The 23,313-nt window shown below is 31.5% G+C and overlaps 1 protein-coding gene across 1 annotated transcript; it reads right to left on the reverse strand.

Moving 5' to 3' along the window:
- Window positions 1-20,664: 20,664 nt before the first annotated feature.
- Window positions 20,665-22,962, reverse strand: LOC126661918 (uncharacterized). The gene is made up of 4 exons (XM_050355800.1): window positions 22,956-22,962; window positions 21,941-22,264; window positions 20,935-21,508; window positions 20,665-20,875 (listed from the first exon to the last, which is right to left on the reverse strand). The coding sequence occupies exons 1-4, from the start codon at window positions 22,960-22,962 to the stop codon at window positions 20,665-20,667; spliced, it is 1,116 nt and encodes a 371-aa protein (XP_050211757.1).
- Between the last annotated feature and the right edge of the window lie 351 nt (window positions 22,963-23,313).

Raw genomic sequence — 23,313 nt, forward strand, 5'->3', positions numbered from 1 at the left:
CCCCATACCTCTATTACTCCACCATGTCATCTCACCATCTCCTCTCCCAATATCAAACAAATTACAGTTACTAAGAACATCTCGAAAATTCCTCATGAGATAGTCCGCCTTCGGAACACCACCTACTTTCTCCTCCTCTCTCAAAATCTCGTTGAAGTCACCCCCACAAATCCAGGGCCCATTTATAATCCCTCGTAACCTATTTAGAAGGGTCCAGGTATGAACCCTTTGAGATTGAACAGGATGACCATAAATGCCTGTAAATCTCCATCTTCTATGACTATCCTCCTCAACCATGCAATCAATGTGACACTTCGAAGATCCCAGAATCGAGATCTTCACCTCCGGGTTATCCCATAACAAAGCCAAACCTCCGCTTTTACCTTCACACTCCACAATAAACAACCCCTCCATATTCAAATTTCTACTCACCTTTTCCATCTTAATCACATTCATTCTTGTTTCCATTAGAAACACTAACGTAGGCTTGAGACTCTTAATTTGGTCTCGTAAACTGTTGAACGTTCGAAGGGGGCCCAGACCCTGAACGTTCCAGCTTAATATTTTCATTGTACCCGGCGGTCCTGCTCAGCAGGCACCGCCGATAACATAATTGTACCCTCGCCGGAATCATAGTCTCCAATCGGAGATAATTTTCCCAGCTCCTCCTTTCTGTTCCCTTCATTCGTACTCTCAATTAGGGCATTCTGATTTCCAATTGAAAGTAAATTAGAAATGTCTCTAAACGGCAGTCCCTTCTGCGTATTGCCAATCCCTTTTCTAACTGTTGGACCTCCTTTGCTCATGGGTTTTTTCATAAGTCTATTCTTGGGCTGAAGCTGAGGCCCAACCTTCAATCCTCCCAGCCCTTTCCCTTTAAATCTGTTTCGCGCCTCTTTCCCAAACTCAGCAGACACATATTCTTTCTCAATACTGACCTCCACTAAATCTGCAGCCGTTGAGATTGCCCCTTCTTCTACCAAAACGGTATTAGATTTTTTTCCTTTAATACTTCCCTGAGGATCCGCCTCAATTACCTCCAAATTGCCCCTATCTCCGGGATCTTTGGAAATCAACTTCATCTCCTTCGTTGAGCTTCCCCAACTCTGAATTGGCCTCCTATGCCCCATATTTTCTTTATCCAGATTACCAGTAACCTTGTCCCCACCTCTACTCCGTTTGCTGTTCATAGCAAATTTCTGGACTGGACCTGCTCGTATAAAGTCACTGTATTTGAAACCTTTAGGATCAATCCCATGCTGTGAAGAACATTCAGCAATAGGATGACCTAAAATTCCACATTTATAACATAGACCTGGCAGTCTCTCATATCTAAGAGCAGCCATAACCACACGCCCCTCACTATCAACCTTAACCTTTAAGCCTCGCTTCAAAGGTTTAGTGATGTCAATCATAACTCTGACACGGATATATTTACCCAGACAGTCACCTGACGCCCCCGGATCAACCTCCTCCACCTTACCAATTTGGCCTCCAAGGGAATAACCCGCTTCCCTGGTTAGACAAACTAGGGGTAAGCCATGGATTTGCACCCAAAACGAAACGGAATCAAACCTCGCTTCATTGTGATCTCCAATTCCAGTCGGGCACTCTAACACAATCAAACTCTCCTGAAAACTCCACGGTCCCCCGGCGACGACTCGTCTCCTATCCTCCATCGAGCCAAAGTGAAAGACGAAGGTATTAATGCCTACCATCTCCACCTTTAGCGGTTCCTTAGTTCTCCACAAGAAATTCACTGTTCCAATCATACCTTCTCTACTAACTCTCTTTGTTGACAAGATTTTGCCAAACAACGATAGAGCCACCTTCTGTTCTCCAATCAGTCTTGCTTCATCTCCAAGATCACATACTATAATATCATCATCATCAGATAATGACAAGGCCTCGCACAAGGATTGAATATCCATTATTACGCACTTCTCGAACTATTCAAACTGAAGAAGTTTCAGAGAGAAAAACCTATTCTGCAGCGGCAGAAACTGTGTTTTGTTATAACAAAGATTTATTTGCTCATATAGATTTATTTTCTTTTAATACATGACTTTTTAAATAAAACATAATAGTCCTAACAGACTAACAATAATTCACAATCATTCATAATCTCAATAATTAATAAAAGGATCTCAACTTTTACTATTATAGTAAATAATCTGCCTTAATAAATATGTCCAGTAATAAAGATTTTATTTCTTCATAAACCAATTAAATTTCAACTATAAAAACAATTTGGTTTAAAGAAGTTGATGCACACTTTTCTTTAACAATACCAAAACAGATAAATCGCCGTAAGCAAAAAAAATGGCAGTCAAATGTTCATTGAAGCTAGCTTTTTTTATTGCTGCTCTTTTGGTTTATGCTTCATGTAATTATCTTGTGCCTTCTTCTCTATTTCTTTTGTTACAATTTTTTTATGAGATTGAATTTTATATTCTTTTTAATTTAACTCATCCGATAAAATCTTATTTTTTAGATGCTTCATTCCAATTATTAAGTTTTATTTGTAAACTACTTTTACATTCATTTTTTTGTTTTTATCATTTTCGATTAATATATTTATATAAAAGTTGTTTAGTGGAATATAAGTATAACATATACAAAATATAAACCACTTTCAATGTCATTAGTTATATCTTTTTTCTGTGTTCTTTTATATATTTATTAGTTCCGCCATTAAATTCATAATAATATGTGAAATATCAAAATTGAATTGGATATTTTTTATAAAAAAAATATTTTTTTTCTCTCTGATTTTTTAAGTACTATTTAATATATTTGTACATGCGTATATTTTACAGGTCCGGGAACGGTTAATGCTCGTGATGTTAGTTCCGATGCTTCCGATCGAATAGAGGTCCTGTCATTTCTTTCTATTGCCAAAGTGATAAAGATTGTCTTGAACCTGGCAAATGCTTTTGTAATACTTGTGTCTGTTCTATTCATAGCCGGTGTACATGTGTTATGAAATCTCCATCTACTTTACATTAAAATTCAAGATTTTGAATTTTACGTTAGCCATTTCTGGTTGTAAAGATTGTAATAAATGGTTAAATTGCCTCAATAATTAATAAAATTATTTCCTGTTAAACATTTTTCAATCATGAAATGTCCATCTATTTTAAATTATAAATTTATATGATATCTAAACGTTTAAAATAATAAAAGATAAATTGATATTTATAAAATTTTAAATATTAATTTGAGGAATAAAATAAAAGCTAATAGTCTGAAGGAAATAATCTCACTTTCAATTTGTAATACCCCAAATATTTTAATATAATTAAGTCGTGACACATGTCGTGAATTCCGATAAATTAAATTAAGAAGGATTTAAATTTAATAATATCGGGAATTTAGAATAAATTTTATTGAGCGGATTAGAGGGATTTGAGGAAGCACCTTTGAAAATTAATATAAAGTAGAATATAAATCCCGAGATAATAATTATTTCTCCAAAGTCCGCGAAACATTTTATAATATTTATGGTAAAAGTTTCGAGTCAATCGCAGACCGTTTAAAATTTGGACGCGAATAAGTTTTGGACAAAATTGCAACTTTTGAAAGTTTTAAGGACCAAAGTGAAAATTAGCCAATCATTTATAATGAATGGATTATGAATGAAGAATCCAGAAGCCTCAGAATCCATTTCTTTCATCTCATCTCCGTTTTTCATCGTTTCCTTCATAACATCTCCGTTCCTCGACCATTTTTGACGTTATATAGCTCGAATTGATCGAAGTTGGACGGGTAATCAAGGTAAGCTAATCGTTTTGAAGTTCGGTTGAGTAAATTTAATGGAATAGTGATTTAAAGTTTAAGGTTTCAAGCGGTTTTATCGTTTTAACGATTTTGGATTCAATCTCGACGTTTTAAGCTTGAATCTTGTGTCTTTGATGTTTTTGAGCGTTGCGGGATTGATTTAGAGGCGTTAGTAGGTCGGAAATGGCCCGGGGAGTGAACCCAGGGGCTGCACGTTGGCAGCCCGCAGGCTGCACGAACGTGCAAACTTATGCACGAACATGCAGCAAGTGATGCACGATCGTGCAGCACATCAACTGCACGAACGTGCAGTACACTGCTGCACGAATGTGCAGTCCTTCACCGAAGAGAATTTCCGATGAGGGCTTTCAGGGCCCTGACGCGACGTAGAAACTTGATTTCAGACAATTTCAAGTCGCGTAATCAGTCGTGATTCGATTGAATTTCAAAAACGTAAAATTGGGGCATATAACATGAAAAGTAGGATTAGAGTTTTGATATACTGAATTAGACATTTTAGTTTAAGGTCTAATTCGTAAACCTAAAGTCATATAGAGTTAGTATCGAAGATCGACAAGCAAAGATAGAACAAGTCGAGTTAGACACGATTAGAACTTGACGAGTTACGTATATGATTATATCTCGAGTCTAGAATGTCTCTAGAGTTAGATTCTTACTCGAGTTGTGTTTGTTTGATTCCTAGATCCGGTGAGACAACCAGCTACCGGACGGGACGCTCGTGAAGCTTAACGAGTTTTCTTTAACGTGGTGTTTTTGGATATAAGCGGTCACTGTTAGTTTATATAAATTTACTTTTAAAGTATTTACATAAGCAAATATTTTATATTGTTACATTTGAATTAAATGCTTTCCCTGCAATGTTTTTACATGAAATACGTATATGTTTGGTTTGAAACCAGCATTGATCCGATGGAACGTGCTACCTATTGGGCGGCACTAGGACTACGTGATCACCAGTTTTGATTTGATACAGCTGTAAACTTGATTATGAATACGAATTTTGAAGTTGGATATATATGAATGTGATACGAGCGAGAACTCGGTTAACGTAACCTGAGCCCCGTATCTAGTGGGTTGAACCCACCACTTGAGATTAAGAGGTTGGTCGCGGCTGACGTGGTTGAGTTGAATTACTCTTGGGTCGGACCATTCGGATCAGTTTGATTTAATTATATATGTTTGGCATTTTCGAGGATTAGGGTTTCAATCGGATCTTGTACTTTGCTACATGTGATTTAAACGCTATTGCATTGTTTTATGTTTTATTTGAATACTTATTAGTTAATATATGAATTCACTCGGTATATTCTCATATACTGGCCCCTCACAGTCTTTCCTTTCAGGTGAAAGCATTTTGAAGAATGGACTTCCTTTTCTTGTTCCGGGATTCCACGATAGTTGGAATATGTGTCAAAGGATATTTTCTTCATAGAGCTGCAGTAGTCCGTAGATGTCTGTATATAACGTATGATTCAAATTCAAACGTATATTTAAATGAGCAACTCTGATATATACATATTAATTGTTTATAAAGATTGTATTTTAACCGTTTGATTTCTTTAACCAATTGCCATGAGTAGAATTAGTCACGGTTATGATTAGAAACAGGTCAGAGCTGGATATGAGGTATCGCTCGGTAAGCTCCCGGTTTCTAAAAATCATTTGCAACGATTTTCAGAAAGCAATTAAGATATTTTGAAATTTATAATGATAATGTTTAAAAAGGTTTTCTGAAAACGTTTTATATATAATAATATATTTAATTCGCGAAAAGTTCATAGAGGATTCTAGGCTTGCTACGGGATTTGGAGCTACCACTCCCATTCCCTAGCGATGGTCGCGGCTCAATAATTTGGGTCGTGACACAATTGCACCGTTGTAAAATCGCCGATTAAACTCTCACACTTTTCACTTTCAATTCTCTTTTCAAACATCAAAATTCACTTCTGATTTCAATTACACCCTCAACCATTAAATTGCCCTATTTTTCAATACTATATATTTTAACATATATTCTAAGTAATGTTTTATTTGAATAAACAATTGGAGAAAAAAAAATTATCCACCTCCATATTATATTAACTCTTAATTATATTTTTTTATTATATTATTAATATTTTAAATTTTATTAAAAACAAAATTAAAAATCGCCCTATTTCTCCGATCTGCTGCCTCACTTGAACTTGCAGTAAGGGAAGGGGAAATGAGACATATTCCGCCCCCTAATTAATTAAATTTAAACATTTATTCTCTCTCTCTCTCTCTCTCTCTCTCTCTCTCTCTATATATATATATATATATATATATATATATATATATATATATATATATATATATATATATATATATATATATATATATTTGACATTTTAAAAAACCGCCGTGTCTTTCTAGCGGTCTGTTCGTTTAAAAAAAAACATATCAAGTTCGTTGGAAACCGAAGCAAATCTGTTCTCGTCTTCCTTCCATGGAAAACGAATGGGAGGAAATGGAAGAAAGATGAGAACCAGATCTGGTTTGTCTTTCGACGAACTAGATATGGTTTGATTTTTTTATTTAAATTTAAAATATTAATAATATTTTTAAACAATTAATTAAGATTTAATTAAAGTTTGATATAATATGGAGGTGGAGAATTTTTTTAATTATATAATTACATCAATAATTTTATTATTTATTTATAAACGCTATATTTTAAGGGGTGATGTTATAAAAATCCATAAATTATACATGTTTTCTCAATTTAATTAAGAACTTTAAAACGTCTCAATTGTATGCAAGAAGTTCCATTTTTTCTCAATTTGATACACGAGGTCATAATTTGTATAAAAATGATATCCACCTTAAAAATATCACACCTATGAATGAGAACGTCAGAATATGTATCAAATTGAGAAAAATAAAACTCTAGCATACAATTGAGATGTTTTAAAGGTTGTGATTAAATTGAGAAAAGATTTATCCTCTGAAAAAACTCTTACCTTTAGAATTCGTTTGCACTCTCACCTTGTAAAATCTTCAATTTTGCCCAAATTTTCACCTTTCGTCTTTTAATTGCACCCTTGAAGTACTAAATTGACCTCTTTTCACTGAAAAAGATTCAAATCAATACTTTATATTTTAACCCATATTCTAAATAGTCCATAATGTTAAAATTTAATCAAAAAAATATCTTCACTAAATTTTCAAAAGTTAATAAATTTTACATTAAATATAAATCAATTAAAAATATCATTAAAAAATTATTTTTTAAATACAAAATTAATTTTAAATTTTAAATCGAACCATATCTCATCGTCTTTATTCCGCAGAATTAATTTAATTAAACTTTATATTATTTTTAATTAAATTTAATTAAAAAATTATATATCATTTTATTTAAACCGAACCAACATATTTTTAAAAATTAAAAAAACGGCCGCCACCAACCAACCGTCGAATTTTTATTTCGGCGGTGACTGTTCTTTTCAAGGAAGAACAACTCAGGGCTGTTCGCCGTGGGTTGTTCTTCAACGAAGAACATCCCTCTTTAAAGAAGAACACCTAGATTTGGATTGTTTTTTTTTTGTAACGTGGGAACTCCGAGTGGAGCCCGACCACCTTTTAAGGGTGGAGTCCGACCACCTGGGTAAACCCTCGATGAGGCTAGACTCGGCATCCCACCGTCCAGACCTTCCACTTAATCTGAGTTTTTTAACAACTCATCCACAAATGCTTTAAATAAGTCCCATTTTGTGAGATATGAGATTCGAACCTTGGTTCTTTAAGTCCCATACTTACTGTCCACACTTGTTACCAATTGAGCCAACCCATGGTGGGTAAGATCTGGGTTGTTCTTCTTTGAAGAATGCCCCAATGTTAAATTTTTAAATGTTAAAAATTGTTGAATATTTTGTTAAAAATTTAATTTAATTAATTTTGCGGAAATTAAAACGGTAAGATTGAATAAAAATGATTGTGGAATTTAGTAACTTATCAAATATTTTTTAGGGAAGATGGTTTTATTGTTGAAATTTTAATACTGTGGACTATTTAGAATATGATTTAAAATATAAAGTATTGATTTGAACTTTTTCTAATGAAAAAAATTTCAATGTAGTACTTCGAGGGTGCAATTGAAAGAAGAAATGTGGAAATTTGAGCAAAATTAGAAATTTTACCAGGTGAGGATGCAAATGAATTGGGGCTAAAAGGTGGGGGTCTCTTCAGAAGATTAGTCTTGAGAAAACATCCATATTTTATGAATGTATTTAACATTACCCTTATTTTAAATTAATCTTGTGGAGTTAAGACGGGGAGGTCGAAGGAATGCAGATGTGAATTTTTATAACATAATTATATTTACTTATATTAAATAAATAATTATTATTGGATTTTAATTTTGTTGGAAGAAGAGTATTTTGTTTTAAATATAACATTAAGCGCTATTTAAAATATACGTTAAAATATAAAGTATTGATTTGAATCTTTTTTCCAAGTGAAAAAAAAAAGTCAATTTGATGTTTGAGGGTGAAATTGAAAGTGAAAGATGTGAATTTGGATATCGGCGATTTTACTGCGTCATGGTTCAAACAAAAATGGATCATTTTAAACGTTTTCTCCATATCATAGTGGATAGTGTTTCAGTCTCGGGGATGAGAGTAGGAGAAGAAAAATTTAAACAGACTCTACGTAGTTACAATTTTTTTTGATTTGGTTCACTCGAAAATGACAATTTTAATGTTTTGTGCTAAATTGAGGAAGTAAATTATACTTTATTCAAAATTTATTAGCAAAATGAGTCTGGAAAATCATATATCAGCCTGACTATGTGTTAGCTAGAAAATACTTATATTTAAGCGCAATAAATAATGTATTAAAAATTAATAAATAAGTGTTTACATCGGCACAAAAGGATAGAGTTCAGGGAGATGAATGGGCTTATTAAGCGTGCAAGATCCATAAAAAGCCATTTAAGCTTAGTAGTTAATGTGCAACTAGAATGAGGAGTAGATTAGAACTTTTTTTCTTAAAAATAGGAGTTGGACTTAGATTATGACTGTTATTTTGTAGCACTATAAATAGCTCACATAAATCATTATGTTATTTATCTCTCAATTAATTAAGACATTTTTAGATAAATCTATACTATATATAAAAGCACGGATGGGAGGGGACAGGCAAATTTACTGAATCATCCCTTTTAATCTATTATTAATTAAAGGTATAATGGTCTTTAGTTAATTTATTATTAATTAATTACTACAAAAATATTATAATTAGAGTCCTAAATAAACTAAACTAATATCTCTTTATTATTCTATAAACTACAATTTTAGTTAAACTTAATTACCATATATTAAATTTAATTAGCATAGCTTGCGTTCCAATTTCACATAACAATACAAATACAAATGTTTTTGCCTACATAACAAAAAGATATATTCGTCGGGCTGGACATGAAGAAACTGGGCAGCAACAAGTTGGTTCTGAGGTGGTTGCTCACGGTTTGGATCAACAGCTAATAAAAGTGTTATTTTGCATGGGAATAGTGGGGCTGTGCATGGAAGTGTTATTATGCATGGGAATGGTGGGGCTGTGCATGAAAATATGCAGGTGAATTCTTGTATATACAGTGTCCCTCGAATTGCTGCTGCTGCGGGATTGATTTTGACAGAAAATAATTCTTTTTTAATTGCGTGGAAACCTCAAACTCCTTTCAAAGTAAATTTTTTATTTAGTTAGCAGTTCATAATCGACTCCCTTCTTTTAATTTTCTTGCAAAACGCTCAATAATTTCTATGGATAATTCTCTTTGTTCTTTATGAGGGGAGGATGAAACACAGTTGCTAGAAAATTTGGTCTATAGTTCTGCAGAAAATTGCTATGCATTTGTGCCTTCTAAAAAATTTTGTGGATTTCTTGGTTTAATGGAATCATATTATCCCTAGAGATCCTTATTCGACATTATGGAGGTTTTTGTAGTTCATCATAGTGTGGAAAATTTGGAAGTGCAGGAATGAGAGGATTTTCCAGGACGAGGACAAGAATATAGATTCGGTTATCTTTCATTGCTTTTCTCATTCTGTTTTTCTTTTTTAAAACATGCAATAGGAATTTTGCGTATTCGGGTTTGAATTTTTTCGAAATCCCGCTTGTATTTTATTCTGAGGTCTGTGACGTTTCTTGCCTTTTCCCTGAGTCGTAGCTTTTAGTGCACCGTCTTGAGCGTGCCACTTTTTATGCGAAAATTTAGAATTAGGCTTTACCACTTCTTATGCTTTATATACATATTATTCATAAAAAGACAAAAGATATATTCTAAATTAGTTTTATAGTATTTATGAAATTAAGGTATATTCTGTGAACTTCATCCTTATAAATATAGATTGTCTGTTTGACTATTACTAATTAGTTATTGCTTAATTAAAATGGTAATTTTATATTTGATAATTAGTTATATAATTAATCACTAAAAATTATTATAATTAGAGTATTAATTAAAATAAATTTGTATATAGTAAAATTTACTTTGGCGAAGCAATACTAATTTCGTATGGAAGAAACAGCTAAAATTTCCCAAATTATTAGGATATCAAACTTTTTGTTTGACTAAACTAGATAAAATTAAAATTGCCCAAGAGAAGCAATACTACTTTAATATGGAAAAAATAGCTAAACATTTTCAAATTAATATTTGATTTGACTAAACTGGTTACAAAATTTAAATTGTACCAAACTTTGTTAGTTAATGAAACATAAATATATTTGTGTTAATATTTCTACTGTTGTTTCTAATAATTATTCGATAATAATTATTTTATCTAAATATTAGCTAACTTAAACTATTTTTACTATAATTTTTTTTGATGAATGAAAATTTTTATAAAAGCCACAAGAAGTGGCAAACGCTCCAAACTACAAGAGCTTTCGCACAAACAGTGGCAAAAAGCACACTAAAGGCTACGACTCAAGAGAGGAGAAACAGACATCAGAAAAGAATACAGTCTGGATTTCTAAAGAAATCCAATCCCGAGTATGGGAAGCTAGAAATATTGCATTTGAAATAAAAACCCGCTGAGATAAAACTTCTAAAAATTAAGTCTTCGATATCTGTTGTCTTTTGCTCGAAAATTCTCCGGTTTCTGCTTTTCCATAATTCCCAAATGGTAATATCCCACAAAGATAACCAAAGTTTTGGTCTAGAGCAATACGGAATCAGAGAAAGCCATTGCAATAGGAACTCATCAACTCTATTTGGCATAACTGAAGAGATACCAATCTTACACATGATTTTATTCCAAACCGAGGTAGCATAAGAACAATGCATGAGGATATGATTCTGAGTTTCCGGATGTTGACAGAGGGAACAAAGGCTGTTTGCTTCCGAAACGATGTTCCTGTGATGGAGAAACACCAAAGAAGAGATACTTTCATGTAACGCTAACCAAATGAAGAAGCGGATTCTTGGAGGAGAAAAGGAGGACCAAGCAGTAGAAAAACGGGTGATTGCAGCAGCTGTTGAAGTTGAACCCGTAGAGCTAGAACTCACCAAAGCAGAATTGGAAATCACCAAAGGAGCTGATGAAGGATTCTGCAGAAGAAAACCATGAGCAGACCTAGTTAAAATGCAGAAAGAAGCTACTGAATATTCTCCATTATTTTTACTCCAGCAGATTCTATCTTGCCCAGAGGATAAAGTAACCAATCTCAGATGAGAAATCATGGTATCGAGCTCTCTTTTTTCATTCAAACGCAATCTTCGACGCCAACTCCAAGCCGAAGAAATAACTTCTGAAATACTCGCATCTTTTTGTCTTGAAAGATTAAAAAGACGAGGGAAAAGAATCTTCATAATACCACTGTCATGCCAGCGATCAGACCAAAAGGAGATTGAGAAACCGTTGTTAACCTTGAATCTAATATTCGAAAAGAACAAAGACCATAACGAAGACTCAATACAGCAGCTATTACGGATACCCTTCCAAATAGAAGATAAGTTAGTAGCATTATTGCAAGTAAGAGAATTCCAATTGTGCACATTAGAACCTGCGAGCATAATCCTCGACCATAAGGAGTCCGTGTTGTGAAAACGCAATTTCCAAACCCATTTGTAAAATAAACTCTGATTACGAATACGGAGCTTGTAGATGCCTAAGCCACCTTCTTTAAAATCAGCACAAATAGTTGCCCACGACACTTTACAAAGAGTTCTAGAGGAAGCATCTCCTTTCCAAAGGAATCGTTTCATGTAGCTCTCAAGTTTATTTTCAATAGACACCGGCATTCTAAACAGCGACATATAATAAACAGGAAGGCTCTGCAGGACAGATTTAATGAGAATTAATCTTCCCGCAGGAGATAGGAGGGAGCCTTTCCAGAGAGAGAGCTTTTGATTGAAACGAATTATAATCGAATTCCAAGTACCTGAACTGATCGACCTGCTAACCAACGGAAGTCCAAGGTACTTAGAAGGAAAATCTCCTATTTTACAACCCACAATATCAGCAGCCCATTGCAAGTCATTATTATTAACATTAATTCCCATGAGCGAACTCTTATGGAAATTGATTTGAAGCCCAGATATGATCTCGAAACAACGAAGAATACGCGTCATGTTCCTTATATTCTTCTCAGAAAACGGCATAAACAGCAGCGTATCATCCGCAAATTGGAGTTGAGAGATGACCGGAAAGTCAGCATCGTAGCTGTAACCTTCAACCAGCCCTATAGAGGAAGCTCTCTTAAGAATGCTATTAAGACCTTCTAAAGCCAAAACGAACAAAAAAGGCGAAATTGGGTCTCCTTGCCGAACACCACGTTGAAGAGGAAAAGGATCCGTTGGGCTTCCGTTTACTAGAACAGAACTAGAACCCGTGGAGAGACAATTATGAATCCAGTCAACCCAAACAGCTGGAAATCGCATACAGCGTAAGACGCTAACCAAATAATTCCAATCAATGGAGTCGAAAGCTTTGTGGAAATCCAACTTTAAGATCAGCAGTTTGTCCTTCCTTCTGTTAGCTAAGTGAAGGAGTTCGTTTGCAATAAAAGAACAATCTAAAATGCTCCGACCTTTGATGAAAGCATTTTGATTTTCAGATATAAGACTTGGCAAAATAGGAGCTAAGTGAAGGAGTATTTTTACTATAATTAAAATACTTATCTATTTATAGTAATGTCTACCATATGTAACTTATAAAAAAATTACGATTTTGATAATTTTACACATTCTTCAATTTAGTTTTATTTTAAAATTAATAATTTATAAATATTACTCCTAATCCTTATCAGCAACTACTTGAGTATAAAAATACCAATATATAAATATTTACATAGACTAAAAAAAATATGGATATCAACATAGACTAAACAAAAATACTACAAAATGTTGAATAACATTATAATACCTAAAATATTCAAATACCTTTATAATACAAAATTTACATTTAATAACTTCGCATTCAATTTGATTATTCGGTTCATTCAAAACTTTTCAATAATTAATTAATTTGATTTTTTTTAATTTTTTATTAAAATAACAATACATAAATTGACGAGTCACGTTACGTGCCACGTGTGTAGCACGTAAAGCGAGACTAGTACCTATAAAAAGCTAAAATATTCTTAAAAATACAACATCAAAATTTGTTTTTGAAAAATACAATTTGTAATTTTTTTTTTTGCAAAAACAACTTTTATTGTTTTCAAAAATATTATTTTTAATCTCAAAAATACGATTTTGTCAACCAGCGGTATACAAACAAGTTACTAACGTATTAGAATAACAGGTTACTAACGGTATACTAGACAATAATTTATGTTTTCTATGCATAATTTAAGTTTACTGAAAAATTATTAACGATATACTAAAAATTAATTAACTATAAGTTTATCAGCAGTTTACTCACGGTTCACTAACGGTATTCTAACAAAATTATTAGTTTTTTTAAAAGTATAGTTTGTTTGATATACACAATTCAAGTATACCAACGATTTACCACCGATTTATTAACCATATATTCAAAATAATAATTATTACAAGTTTACCAACAGTTAACTCAACGTCTACTAACAGTGTACTACAATCAAGGTTATTGGTGTACCATTAATACACCATTGGTTAAACAACAACAAATAAAATTCAGTAACAGTTTACTAACGATTTATTAATGATAAAATAAAATTTATTACAAGTTAACCAACATTTTACTCAATGTTAACCAATGGTTAACCAACACCCAAAACATTACACCCATCAAGAGGTATTCTCATAAGCATTTCTTCAAACACCCAGAGTGCATGTTGTGCAACACCAAAAAAATCGAACCACCACCACATCACTGGCGTCGTTCACAAAAGAAAAACAATGAATGAAGGAGCGGTGACGAGGACCCACAACGAACGGTGAGGAACCAACAACAAAAGTAACAGCGGTGGAGAAGGCAATCTCGATGGTGGCTGCTTAAGTGGTTGCCGCTTGACGTTCTATTCTCAAAAGACGAACTCGATGGTGGTTGCGATGACGGAGGGCTTGCGTCAGAGGCGGGGCGGCGGGCTTGACAAACGTTCTATTCTCAAAAGAGGAACTCGATGGTGGCTGTGATGGCGGAGGGACGGCGGCATCGACAAGCTTAAGGTTGGCGGCCAGCTTGAGAAACTTTTAGGGTTAACTTTTGTTTTTGGCAGTGAAATAAAATAAAAAAAGGTTTGAGTTTGAATTGAAGAAAATAGTTTATGAAGGAATTACAAGAGTAATTCGTAGTTATGTAAAAGAAAAAGTATAAAAATTTTAAAAAAAAGGAATTGTATTTTTCAAAAAACAAAAAGATGGAGTAATAATATGAGATTAAGTTAATAAAAAATAGTAGTTTGTATAAATAAGTCATCAATTAAAAACCAAGCCCACTATTTTTTATCCCACAATTTTCGGACTGTTTTAATTTAGGTGCAGTTTTGATATTATTTTCGTCTGAGTTTCTTAACATTCAGATTAATTCTTATTAGTTTAATCAGTTAATTTATTAACCAAAAAAGCCATGTGTAAATATTTTCACGGTTTTATTAAAACATCAAAACTCAAACCAATCCCATCTATAAATTTAAAGATTCGAGTGAGGAAATATTTTCATGCGAATAAGTCATCTGATTTTCATTAAGAATATATTTTAAATTATAAATTGACCTATAAAATCTTTGTAAACTGATTAACGATTAAATACTCATGAGAAAACTACTTTTAACTTGATGTTTTTTAATAGGGTTAATTTCTAAAAAAATCACGAACTTCACATGAAGTTTCATTTTAATCATGACCTTTAAAAGTTGCCATTTAAAGGCACGAACTTTCATATTGTTTCAAATTCATCATTTCAGTGTATTTTTATAGACTAATTTCTTCACTAAACCATTAATGAAAGACCCAAGTTATTAATCAACATCAAATCTTATTATCTTTTAGTTAGAATATCTAGGATTAGGAATTTTTAGTCAGATAAAATACGCCGAATTTTACCTTGGTGATAAATTTGAAATAAAATGAAAGTTCGTGCCTTTAAATGACAACTTTTAAAGGTCATGATTAAAATGAAATTACGTGTAAAGTTCGTGAGTTTTTTTAGGAATTAACCCTTTTTAATAAATAATTAATAAGAATTCATAGAAGTCTAAAACTACTAAAAACATATTTTAGTCTTCTGAAAAATATATAGATTATCTTTATTAAATATTTTTACAAAAGTTATTTTAAAAATAACATCAATTCTCACAATTTATATACCAATGAAAATTTATTTTCAATTTTTTTATTTTATATATAAGTTTGTATTTATTTGTTTTATATTAACATATGTGATTATTTAATGTGCATAAATATATTTATATAAACTCATTTGAGGGACCTGATTTAAATAAAAATAATAAAACTATAAAAAAATGAAATTTACTAGCATTAATATCGCATGTTATAAAAATATAAGGCCTAAGTACTTAAAAACCACCCACGTTGAATTTTTTTTTCATTTATATCCTCACGTAGGAAAATAATCGTTTGTACTTTTTTTGGGTTTTTAGTTTTCATCTCTACCCAGACAAGGATAAAATTGACGATTTAATTAATTTAGGGATGTAAATATTAGAAACAACTAAATATAAGGGTTATATTATATTTTTTTCTATTTGAAAAAATACAAACAAATCCTTAAACTTTAAAAATATTCAAATACACTTAATAATTTATTAATTTTTGCTTTTTTTAAAATAAATTAAAAAAAATTCCCGACCGACCCACTCCGTCATATCGAAGGAGCGGGCTCCTTCTCAGATCGTAGAAGGAGCAGCAGCTCCCTCTCCGATGAGAAGGAGCAGCTCGCTCCTTGCTCCTTCTCTAATCTGGAGAAGGAGCGGCTCTATTTGAGAAGGAGCGGGGGTATCCGGAATATATTTACGGTTTTTTATTTTAAAAAATAATTGACAATTAATATAAATTAAATTTAAAAATTATTATTATTTGTTAACTTTTTTTAAGAAGAAGTTGTTTTTGTATAATTAGTAATATTAGTGTTTAATTAGAATATGAGTTAAAAATGAAAGATTATTTTGAACTTTTTTAAATGAAAAACGATCATTTTAATACTTCGGGATAGAGGTGAAATCTAAAATCCAAAAAAGGTACAATTGGTTATTTTTCTATATGAGAATATAAATGAAAAAAAAAAATTTAACGTGGATAATTTTTAAGTAATTAGGCCAAAATATAATGCGAGATTAACTTTCTCGCAGCATGTGAAGTAAAAAAGAAATTAGCTCTGAACTAAAGGAAAATCCATTAGAAATACATGGGATCAGATCATTACATTTTGCCTATATTTTATATAAAAATAAATTATAAATTTATAACAATAACATGTTACCATAATATATATATATATATATATATATATATATATATGGATATTAAACTCTGTAGATCACTAAACTTTACTCAAATTACAAAAAGGTCACTAAAAGAACTTTTGTTATAAAATGGTCATTAAACTATACCTTTTATTACAAAGGGGTTCAGCCATCTAAAACGTTGCGTTTTAAGCAAAAACGCAACATTTTTGCTGACGTGGCATGCCAAAATTACAAAAAGGAACATAGTTGAGTGACCTTTTTGTAATAAGAGGTATTATCTAGTGACATTTTTGTAATTCACGAAAAGTTTAGTGTTGTTTGTGTAACAACATAAACATTTTTGTAATAAAAGTTATAGATCAATGACCATTTTGTAACAAAAGTTTTTTTAGTGATCTTTTTGTAATTTGAGTAAAGTCTAATGATCTACGGAGTTTAATATCCATATATATATATATATATATAATATTTAGAGTTATTCTCCTTCAAGAAGATTTATTTGCTTATATAGTTTTCACATAACATATATTAGGAGAAATTATTAGATAAATTTAGTCTAACACGTCATCAATCGATTCAACCAACCATGTTATAATACGTCATCGATGACGTGTTATAATGTGATTGGTTCAGTTACAGATAAATCTATATAATAATTTCTCCACATACTACTGGTCCTAATATACACTATACCAATAATTCACAATCTTTCATTATCTAAATAATTTTACTATTATAGTATATAATCTGTCTTAATAAGTATGTACAGCAACAAAGATTTTATTTCTTTATAAACTAATAAAATTTTAACTATAAAAAGAATTTGGTCTAAACAAGTTGATGCACACTCTTCCTTTACAAAAGCAAAGCAGATAAATCCTTGTAAACAAAAAGAAAAAATGGCAGTCAAATGTTCATTGAAGCTGGCTTTTTTTATTGTTGCTCTCTTGGCTTTTACTTCATGTAATTAGCTTTTGCCTTCCTTTTCTTTTTGTTACAGTTTTTTTTATCAAATTTAATTTTATGCCCTCTTTAATCTAACTCAATGTATAAAATCTTACTTTTGAGATGCTTCATTCTAATTGATAAGTTTTATTTATAAAATTCTTTTACTTCAATTTTTTTCATTTTCAATTAATATATTTTTATAATTGTTTTTTAGTGGAATATAAAGTTTAATTTATAAAGAATATGTGAAGAAAAGTATAGTATAGTTTATTGACTTAGTTTTAAACAATATTATAAAAACTTACTAAATATATGAAATTATTGAATAAGATCATGCGGTGGCTGAACTAAGAGTCGTCGACTTTGGGCACCATCGGCGATTGTCTCCATATACCACTTTCAATGTCATTAGATATTTTTATTCTCCTTTTTTCTTGTATATATTTGCTAGTTCCGCCATTAAACTCATAATAATATATTGGATTGGATTTTTTTTTATAAATAAAATAATTTCTCTCTAATTTTTTTAAGTAGTATATTATAATTGATATATTTGTCTGTGTGTACATTTTACAGGTTCGAAAATGGTTAATGCCCGTGATGTTAGTACCGATGCTTCCGAGAACAGAGGTCCTGTTATTTCTTTCTATTGCCAAAGTGATCAAGATTGTCTCGGCCCTAACAAATGCTTTTGTAATACTTGTGTCTGTTCTATTCATAACCAGTGCACATGTGTTATGAAATCTCCATCTACTTTACATTAAAATTTAAGATTTAGAATTTAATGTTAGCCATTTTGGGTCGGAAAGATTGTAATAAATGGTTAAATTGCTTCAATAATTAATAAAATTATCTCATGTTAAACATTTTTCAATCAATTTGTATTAGTGCGTAAACAAAACATTAACTACATTACTCACTTATGAGAAATGATTATATTTAACTTTTACTTTATATCTGGATAAAAAAAATCTAAAAAAAAATTAGAAAAAAATAGAAATTCAACTATTATTTAAGAAGAGACATTTTTTGTTCAGTCAAATATAATTAATATAATATTATTATAACTTTTGATTTTACTTAAAAGTATACCATGAGAGATAACATGTGTAACTTTTTTTTTTCTATAATATTTTTCTCTTTTTATTTATATTACCTTCTTCAAATGATCCGCAAAGATAAAAAAAAATTGCAGACTTAAGATACTATTAATATAAGGATTGGGATTGGAATTTCCTCAAATTCATTTAAACTTGAGGGGGTCATGTTCATAATCTACACCGTTCATTATAAAATAAACGGTGTAGATTAATTTAATTAAAATTGTGTTTTTTTGATCTACACCGTTCAATTTGTAAGAACGGTGTATATCGTGAACATGATCCCCTCAATTTTAAAATGAACTTGAGGGAATCTCATTCCTTAATATAAATGCTCTGTAACTCTTATTTTTTTCATACAGCTTCAACTATAGACATTAAAAGCGAGGCTCTATTTAAGGAATTTGATAGAGAGCTAGTGTGGGCCTTAATCTCTTCGAGACTGTTGTGGAAGTGTTGATTATCTCGTTGATTGAAAAAAGAAATTTGAAATTTACACACTTCACGCAGATAAAAGGTCTATCGTGATGACCCTTTAATATTAAAAAAAGGGTTAGTTCCTAATAAAATTACAAACTTTATATGAAATTTTATTTTAATCATGACCTTTAAAAATTGTCATTTAAAGGTACGAACTTTCATTTTATTTCAAATCTATCACCAAAGTAAAATTCAGTGTATTTTATCTGATTAAAAATTCCTAATCCTAGATACTCTAATTGAAAGATAATAAGATTTGATGTTGATTAATAACTTGGGTCTTTCGTTAATGGATTAGTGAAGAATTTAGTTAATAAAAATACACTGAAATGATGAATTTGAAATAATATGAAAGTTCGTGCCTTTAAATGGCAATTTTTAAAGGTCATGATTCAAATGAAACTTCGTATAAAGTTCGTAGTTTTTTAGGAATTAACCCTTAAAAGAATGAGAATTAAATTTTCTTTCTGATGGTTCAGTTAAATTAGCAATCAAATCCAGCAATCGCTTAGACATTTTAAGACTAGCATCAGCGGTAGATCCAGAAATTTAGCATGGTGGGGTCCATAACAATTTAAATTATAAATATATATAAACTTAAAAAAATTCAAATAATAAATTAATTTTTTACAATTGTCCTCAACGAGTTTTCATATCCTGAAAATACTGAATAATTGCATCGTTAGTGACACTATTAAATATATCCTTCTCGATGCATGCTATTAGACAGTCATTCATCCACTGATCACTCATTTTATTTCGTAAATCACTCTTTATCAATTTCATTGTAGAAAAAACTCGCTCCACGGATGTTGTAGCTACAGGCAAAATTAGCGCCAACTTTAATAGCAAATACACCAGTGAGTAAATATTATATTTCTTGACCTCCACCATCCTCTTTGAAAGCTCTCCTACTCCATTCAAATTACTAAATTTGTCGTACCCACGTACATCCGTAATATAGTTTTCAAGTTGATTTTTATGTCCAATAAGTTCAACACTAGAAAACTCACACGGATAGAATTCAGCCATCTTGACTAACTTTTTCTTATCAAATGCACTAAATGAGTCTTTTAGTATTGACTTCATCAAAACGACGATTGAGCTCTTGAAGTTGCATATCAATTACTGCATAAAAGACATCAATTTGATAATGGTGTAAATTACTAACATGTGAAGTTCTGCGGCGCCCTCCTTTACAATATGCATCTTAAATTACTAACATGTGAAGTTCTGCGGCGCCCTCCTTTAACATATGCATCTTCCATCTCCGGTATTATAATTTTCACCTCATTGCAAAATGAAAAAACATCCTTCATTAAATCCTCCCATCCGCTGTCTCTCATTTGCTGCAATCTTTCCTTTGCAGTTCTAATAAGTGACATAGCATTTACAATTTCTTGATCGTTTTTCTGCAAAACTAAATTCAACTCATTAGTAATCCCCAAAATTGCCACCATTAAATACTAAAAATAAAATCAAATGATTCTAATAGCTCCAAGAGACGACGTGCTTTTGCTTTTTGATCTTGATAGGTGCCATGTCTTTCAACATCTTCAAGTACATAGATAATTGAAGAAAATATAGTCATTATATTTAAAAGTGAAGCATAATGAGATCCCCAACAAGTATCACCAGACCTTTTAATACTCACTTCTTGGATCAAATCCCTACCAGTTTGTAATTCACCATTTTGATCAATGATTCAATAACACTGTTTGCTTGTTACTCCAAAAGCTTATCTCGACGCTTACAAGAAACTCCAACCACAATTAACAAATGGGCCATTAAATCAAAGAAATCACTGATTGTAAAATGATTATTTGCAACAAAAATAAGTGCTAATTGTAACTGATGAGAAAAATAATAAACATAATATGCAGATCCAGTTTCTCTCATAATCAAACTTTTCAAGCCATTGAACTCGCCTCGCATGTTACTAGCACCATCATAACCTTGCCCTCGAATTCTGGAGAGACTTAGTTTGTGTTCTGGAAGCATAGAACTGACAGCATCTTTAAGTGATGCGGCTGAAGTATCAGAAACATGGGTGAGACCGATAAACCTCTCCACTATAAATATTCCTTTATCTACATATCTCAAAGTCATTTGTTCTTTGCATGAAACATCGCGACATTCATCAACTAAAATCGTAAAATAATCATCTTCGAGATCATCAATAATAGCTTTGGTTGTTTCTTTTGCAGCTGCATGCACAATGTCTTTTTGGATTGAAGGAGCTATCATTTTTTGATTTCTTGGAGCATTATGCAATACAACTCTACCCACTTCATCATTACGTTCTGCATAAAAATGTAGAAGCTTAAGAAAATGTTGTTTGAATTTTCATGCTCATCATGACCATGAAAAGGCAATCCTTGTCTTAAAAGGAATCGTATACAATCAATAGAGGCATTCAATCTAATTTTGTACTCATTTTTAGCTAAGTCTGTTTGCCTGTCAAATGCAAATTGAATGGATTGAGCTTGATTCATCAAATCTTGACATTATGAACTGCCATAGTATGTGGATTTCCAGCATCATGAACATCCAGCCGCGTTTTTTATTCCAAGCTTTAAATCCTTCACTTACAAAAGATTCAGAACCACTTTGATTTTTAATTTCAGTGTTAAATAAATAACAACATAGGAAAAATGCCGCTTCCTCTTTTATACTGTATTCTAATCAATATTTATATTCATCAAACCAACTGGAATTGAATCGACGTAGTCTACCTCCAATATCTCTTTGTTGAAAATCATGACTACAAGGTTGAAAAGGGCCTTTTCGAAGATATGCCCTTCTAACTTCATCTCGATCATTTGGATGATAACTGTTAATTTTTAATCGTTCTCCAGGATCAGAAGAAAGAGCATTCAAATCAACTCCTTTTTGTTTTGTCAAATACGCTTGTGTTTTCATACTATCCTCGAATTTATCCTCTTGAATAGGAATTTGTTCATGTGCATAATCAAATGATTGAGAAACTAATAAATTATTGGACTCGAGTGTAGACGAATCTTTCTTTTTATAATATTTTAACGTGATTTTACAGTTCACTGCATACTAATGAAATTATAAATTAAATTTAATTGTACAATTTGAATGAATTTATATTTTTAAAATATAATAAAAATAAATGAATACAAAATATGCGTACCTTAATAAATTTTTAATTCATCTGCTCTGGATGTTAATTTGAACTGATGCCACTTTGGTTATTCTCAAAAAAATTATCCGTTTTATAAATAAAATAAAAATATGAGGCTGCTTTAGTTTTTATGACAAATATATAATAACCAATGAATTAAAGAATGCTTGACTTGTTATACTATTTTTATTATCATGTAACAGCATATATAGGGATTTGTGTGATTTAAAAAAGATTGTGGTTTTCAATGTGGGAAATAAAAATTTGTATGTAGAAAGGAATTGGAAGTCTTTGTGATTTGACTATACACTACTATTTCAATGTGGGAATAATAATTTTTCTTTCTTTTGAAGAGATGGGGGCCACATGAAGTTGTAAAATCCGGAACCCTATAGAAAATTAAAGACTTCTTTTTTATGATCTCACATGTATGACATCTATATAAGAATTTTTTTTTAAAAAGGGTGGGGTCTCTACAACATGCATCCGCCTCTGACTATCATGAAAAATATAAATAGAGCTTGTATAAGTTATTCAAGTAAAATCAACCTCACTTAAACATCCTGTTTTAGGCTTTGTGTATGTAAATTAATCCTGACCAGCCATCATTCGATTACTTAATAGAAACTGCTAGGTTTAGATGTATGCTTAGGGATAAGTGCTATTTGCCTCAAAGTCATATGCGAGTATATGTGTTTACTGCTTTTATAGTTGTTTACATTTCCAGTACTATATCATATGTGGCCTGCCAATTGAATGTTGAGATGAGATAACAGAATATGTCCAACAAATAAACTAGTAATTGATAAGACAAGCACACGAGTATTAGGGAGGTCCATTAACCCGGTCTTTTGGTCCGGCGTACGATAATAATACCCATAAACGAGTAAGGTTATCTAGTTGGTGTAAAACGCATTTCCTAGTTGAAGTAGGTGGCGACTCCATTTTTTTAAATCT

The sequence above is a fragment of the Mercurialis annua genome, linkage group LG8 (assembly GCF_937616625.2).
Source record: "Mercurialis annua linkage group LG8, ddMerAnnu1.2, whole genome shotgun sequence".
Classification (NCBI taxonomy): domain Eukaryota; kingdom Viridiplantae; phylum Streptophyta; class Magnoliopsida; order Malpighiales; family Euphorbiaceae; genus Mercurialis; species Mercurialis annua.